The sequence below is a fragment of the Chanos chanos genome, chromosome 2 (assembly GCF_902362185.1).
Source record: "Chanos chanos chromosome 2, fChaCha1.1, whole genome shotgun sequence".
Taxonomy (NCBI): Eukaryota; Metazoa; Chordata; class Actinopteri; order Gonorynchiformes; family Chanidae; genus Chanos; species Chanos chanos.
The window spans coordinates 19,888,860-19,894,834 of NC_044496.1; the positions used below are offsets into that span (position 1 = coordinate 19,888,860).

At 39.8% G+C, this 5,975-nt stretch overlaps 1 protein-coding gene across 1 annotated transcript; it reads left to right on the top strand.

Annotated features, from left to right (window-relative positions):
* The first annotated feature begins 361 nt into the window (after positions 1-361).
* On the top strand, positions 362-4,234 carry psmd7 (proteasome 26S subunit, non-ATPase 7). Its single transcript, XM_030764975.1, has 7 exons — positions 362-521; positions 1,469-1,560; positions 1,717-1,809; positions 1,955-2,052; positions 2,185-2,265; positions 2,514-2,605; positions 3,237-4,234. Exons 1-7 carry the CDS (start codon positions 448-450, stop codon positions 3,691-3,693), a joined length of 987 nt encoding a protein of 328 aa, XP_030620835.1. The 5' UTR covers positions 362-447; the 3' UTR covers positions 3,694-4,234.
* Positions 4,235-5,975: the final 1,741 nt, after the last annotated feature.

Sequence of the window (5,975 nt, forward strand, 5' to 3'; positions counted from 1 at the left end):
GGGCCATGCAGGGAGGTTGTGTGAACAGGGCTGGAGCACGCATGCACGTTGTGTGGACAGTGTTGGGGCACACAGGTATAAGGTAAGAAGGGGGGGGGGGGCTTTTTTTATTGTATTTACAGTACGATAACTTCAATCATTAGATTCCTAAGGAAAATGTGAATGGCATCATGGTAATTTACGCATGACCTGGAAACGTGTGTTGAAATTATCTTTAACTATAACCTCTTACCGCCATCAAAAGTACAAAAATCCAGTAGATGGCAGTAACGCCGCCAACATTAGTCAGTTGGAAAAGAACCGAATTGGAACGTTGCGCATCTAACCACCATAGAAGAAGAAGAAGCGGATGAATAGGACGCGGACCAAGTTGAACATTGCCCGTTGCAAGACCATTTAAAACATCAAAGCAATTTTAATTCATTTACAATTAACTGGGCGGACAAAATGCCGGAGTTAGCCGTGGAAAAGGTTGTTGTCCATCCGTTGGTACTGCTGAGCGTTGTGGATCATTTTAACAGGTGAACATTTTAAGTGTCTTTTGGTCGCAGTAGCATTTTGTTCAATCTCTTGGGCCGCTTGGCTAACCCAAAGTGAATAGCTTCGCACGAGATTAGCTAGAATGGGTGTGCAGTTTGCACGCCTTTAGCAGGCTAACTTCAGTCGCATTGTACATCTCCTAGGATATACGTCAATTTAACGGGAATTGACATCTACCGTATTGTAAGTACAAGAGTCGATAGTTACGAGTGGCATGAAATAGTCCACGCAACGTATTTTTCAGCTTTTTTTGTCTGCCAGACTAATTTTATCAGCATACTTAGCGCCAAACATCATTAATTAAGCCACGGATAAGTCTACTTTACAGGTAACCTGAACGCTTTATTATTAATGCGTTGTAGGGACGATAAAGAAAACGAATATCGTCGTTTGTTTAGTATTTAGATCTTTGCGATCCATTAGTTTGCGTTTTTTAAACTTGCTTGAGCAATAATCATTAGTATGACAAGTCACTAAATTAGTTACCAGCTAGCTGTCACTTAGTTATGAGCTTAGCAGTGAGCTAGCGTCATTTAACTCAGCAGATATCCGTTCGTTGAAATGACCGAAGCTGTAACGGTAATCATCTGCTTTCTCTTTATTTAATGTTTAATTTGTCTTCAGTTTTAGACAATACAGTTACTGTTTCTCAGGCCGTTATTATTTTACCAATATCATTTGGAACGATATGACCCAGGAAGAACTTGGCTAGCTTTCTAGCTAACAGGCTACCATGACTCAGTTATTCAGGTCTAATGGCCTCCATTCTAGTTAGCAACCAAGCTAACGTTGCCTCCTTGTGTTTTGACTCGAAAGTCCGCATTTAACCTTGAGTGAGCCGCGGGTTGCCATATGCAACGTGTATGTTAGTGTTTTGATATGTATGCTGTAGACTGGAAAATTTACTATCTCATATCAATGTGTGAAGGATTGGAAAAGTTGGAAGTCAGAAGCGAGTTGTGGGTGTGCTACTTGGTTCTTGGCAAAAGAAGGTGCTTGATGTGTCCAACAGTTTCGCGGGTAAGTTTGTACTGTTCTTTTGCAAGCAGAGGCGTTTGATGCACAGTGAATTTAAGAGAAAAAAAATATATTAGTCAAAGAGAACAGAAAATCAACTGATATACCGGTATTCTTTTTAAAACTTCCTCACGCAATGACTCCACCGTATTCCGGCAGTACCCTTTGACGAGGATGACAAGGATGATTCTGTGTGGTTCCTTGACCATGACTACTTGGAGAATATGTATGGCATGTTCAAGAAAGTCAATGGTAGGTATGCTTTACATGGTTATAGCTGTTAAGATACACTATAGATCATTTCCTTGCATGTTTGTGAGGCAAAAGAAGTATATTACATTGAATCACGGTGATTAAGTTTGAACCTCTGAAAAAGACTGACCTCATTTTTTTCCAGCAAGGGAAAGGATAGTAGGCTGGTATCACACTGGCCCAAAACTACACAAGAATGATATTGCCATCAATGAACTCATGAAACAGTACTGTTCTAACTCGGTATGTACCATATTACTGTGATTAGACCATTTGTACAAGACTGCCTTACATAATGTATTACAGTGTTTCATTAGATTATGGACAATTACTGATTAAACATATCTTTCATAACCAAATATGTCCTTTTTGAAGGTTTTAGTCATTATTGATGTCAAACCCAAAGACCTGGGGCTGCCAACCGAAGCTTACATCTCTGTGGAGGAAGTGCATGATGTAAGGATTTTTTACATGAGTTGTTAGCCTCTGCATGTAATCTAAACTTGTAAAGAAAGCAATTTTTGAATTCAGTAAATGGAGATAATGCTAAAGTGCAGTGTTCATCAAGCCACCTAACCAGTTTCTAAAGAACGGTGACTTTATAGTCAAACTGCATTATGGTTTCTTAGCATCTTAATTCTTACGTAGTTCAAAGGGATAATGCTGGGTGTCTGTGGTGGTAAGTGTAAATTTTTTGTTTGAAGGATGGAACCCCTACATCTAAGACATTTGAGCACGTGACCAGTGAGATTGGGGCCGAGGAGGCAGAGGAGGTGGGAGTGGAGCATTTGCTCAGGTAAGGGTCATGGGGTTTTTGAATTATAGTTCTGTGGTTTATTTACAATTTAAATGGGATCTTTACTGTGCACGGAAATAGCTGTTCTTAGGTAGGTTTAGGATGGACCAAAATCAGTGCTGTTATTCATTCATTCATGCCTAAGCACAATATGACTGCCGTTTTCTTGTTTCCATTCAGGGTACATTATGCTCCCAGGTTAGAATTTACTAGCCCAGTAATCTTATCAGTCAGTAGATGTTATGTAATTATTTAGGATTATAATGTGTATGACTGTGTCAATTTGGTGTCTAAGGGTAACGAGACGCTGCTTATGTCTCCAATATATGTATATTTAGTCCTAAAATTATTTAGCCTGTTAAACTGTCAGAATGTTATAATGTACAATTGCAGTATGTGAACAACTGAAATGTTACCTGACCTTGTATTTACTTTTAGTGTAACTGTCTCTTCTTTTTGAGGTCAGAGAAATTAATCAAAGTGAAATGGCACTATGTCACTGTCACTTGATGAAACTAACCAAGCTGAAGTTTTGAGTTTAGTTCACCTTTTCAGTGAGATCCACAAGGAATTTCTTGATTTTTCTTTTCCAATCTTTTTTTTTTCTTTCTTTTTTTCTTTTTGTTAACAGAGATATCAAAGACACTACCGTGGGCACTTTGTCTCAGCGCATCACCAATCAGGTACATGGTCTAAAGGGGCTCAACTCAAAGCTACTGGACATCAAAAGCTATTTGGAGAAGGTTGCCACTGGCAAGCTGCCCATTAACCACCAGATCATCTACCAGCTTCAGGATGTGTTCAACCTACTGCCTGACGTCAACCTGCAGGAGTTCGTCAAGGCTTTCTACCTCAAGACCAATGATCAAATGCTAGTGGTCTACCTTGCGTCTCTTATTCGTTCTGTCGTGGCACTCCATAATCTGATCAACAACAAAATCGCCAACCGTGATGCAGAAAAGAAGGAGGGCCAGGAGAAGGATGACAGCAAGAAAGAGAAGAAAGAGGACAAGGATAAAGACAAGGAGAAGGAAAAGGAGAAAGCAGATGCGACAGTGAAGAAAGATGACAAAAAGGAAAAGAAATGAACTTAAACACCTGACCTGAACTCACACAATCTTGACTAAAGAGGGAGGGGAGCGTGGGTTTCTTCCCTCCTCCTGTAAATCTGTGCAGGTTTGGTCGGGCATTGTATTTATCTTTTTCTCTTTTTTTTTGGTATAGAGGACTCATTGTTTTGTTTTGGGTTTTTTTTTTTTTTGAGTAAAAGAGGGAAAAGAATTCAAGTTGCTTTTTCTTGTCGCTGCTTGTCACAGTGCAGTCAATATACCATAAGAACATGCACACGGCAGGAAAATATTACAGCCCAAGCATGAAAATCAACAGTAATCATTTCGTGTCTGAAGTGAAATTTGTTAAAGACAAAGAAATGTGGGTCATTATTCAGTGTTAAAGACCACTCACATTAAGCAGTGTGCCTTGTTTGTAACAGTGAGTTTGCCCTGTGAGAACACATTGCATTTAGTACTCAAACTGTAACAGATCTCTCACCCATTCATGTTTTATATGTAGAAATAAAAAGCAAGCCTATTTAAATTTGATGATCAGTTAGCTATGTGTGTGCAGCATTGTGCCTAATAAGGCTCCTGTAGTGGACACACTGAAGAAGTACAGGTTGAGTATCTCTTATCCGAAATGCCAGGGACCAGAAGCGTTTCGGATTTTGATATACACAGTATTTGAATATACATAATGAGATATCTTGGCGCCAACAGATCGTCAGAGCCCCACATGGGCAAGTGAGGTCAGGTGTAGAATTTTCCACTTGTGGTGTCACGTCTGTGCTCACAAAGTTTCGGATTTTGGAGCATTTCAGATTTTTGGATTAGGGATACTCAACCTGTGCTTTATTTGTCACACACTCACTGACTAGTGAGCAGTGAAATGTAGCCTCTGCGTTTAACCCATCCTAACAGCGGTGAGCACACACACACACACTAGCTAGGAGCAGTGGGCAGCGCCCGGGGACCAACTCCAACTCTCTTTTTGCCAGTGCCTTGGTCAAGGTCACTGACAGGAGTACTAATCCTAACATGCTTGTCTTTGTGGTGGGAGGAAACCAGAGCACCCAGAAGAGACCCACGCCAACACAGGGAGAACATGCAAACGTGTGGTCCTGTTGACTGAGCCTTTTGACAGTTTATACTACAGCAGTATGAACTCCCTTATTCTAATAGGAAGAGTGTTGCAAGGTGAGTACAGTGAATTACATGGCAAGTAAGAGACATGGGACACTCACAAACACATTCACTCTCTATATGCAGTGAGATCCTCACAGTTGTGCTGAGTTTTCAGTGTCTGAAAGTCATGTTATTCACAAAACTTCAGTGGACTCCCCAGCAATGCAGCTCGAGAGCTGGACAAGGGCTTTCAGTCCAACACAGTGGAGGAGTTTCTGTTACTTTTTTTAACGTCTAGTACTGAGTGTATAGGACCTGACAAAAAAGTTTGATCTGTTCAAATGTTTGATAATCAAAATGTAACAACTTCATATACCACACAAACATGTAAGTTGTAGGCTCAGTTTGTTGTACAGTACATCCAACTGATTGTGTTGAATATCTGCAAGGGAATATTGAATATAACATACAGGAGAGTTCATGAGGGTATAGTCTCCACTTAGTAGGTTATGTAAACCATGTGATGACCTTAGTGATTCTTTTTCACATAGGCAATGGAGGATTTGCAATAAATGTTACTCTCATTAGAGAGTACATTAGAGAAGAAACTTTTATTAGCATTTTTTCCCCTAATAATTTGCAATTACAAAAATACAGAAGGCCTGCTGGTTCTCTATTGAATACTCAGTTTTATTTAAGGAAAATGTACTTGATTCTTCCCGGTTTTACTGATACAAGCTTGCCTAATGATATTTTAAATTCAATAAATGATGTGCTAGCTTCACTAGCTCCTACAAACAGTAGGCTTCTCTGACTGCTAGAGTTTGTGACATGCTAATGAAGTTAACTGTAGTAAATTATGGGATAGCTAGCTTCTAGAGAGTGACACAGATGGATCTAATTAGGTTCATGTGAGTATGCAGTGTTTTCTCTTCGTCAAATACAGTCCCTCTGTGGGTTCCTCTGAGCCACTAAGTCAAACCACGGCACATAATTTAATGATGGATACCTGAGGAAAATATTTATGCAAAGTCTGTGACAAATGTACACCTTTAAGGGGAGTCATTCTTAACTCTAATGCCACTGAAAACCCCAGTAATAATACGTTGCAACAGTGTATAATTTTGTGGCTACGCAGGGAGGCTAACAGTATGAATTACGCATTGCACATTTCAATAATTGCTTCATTT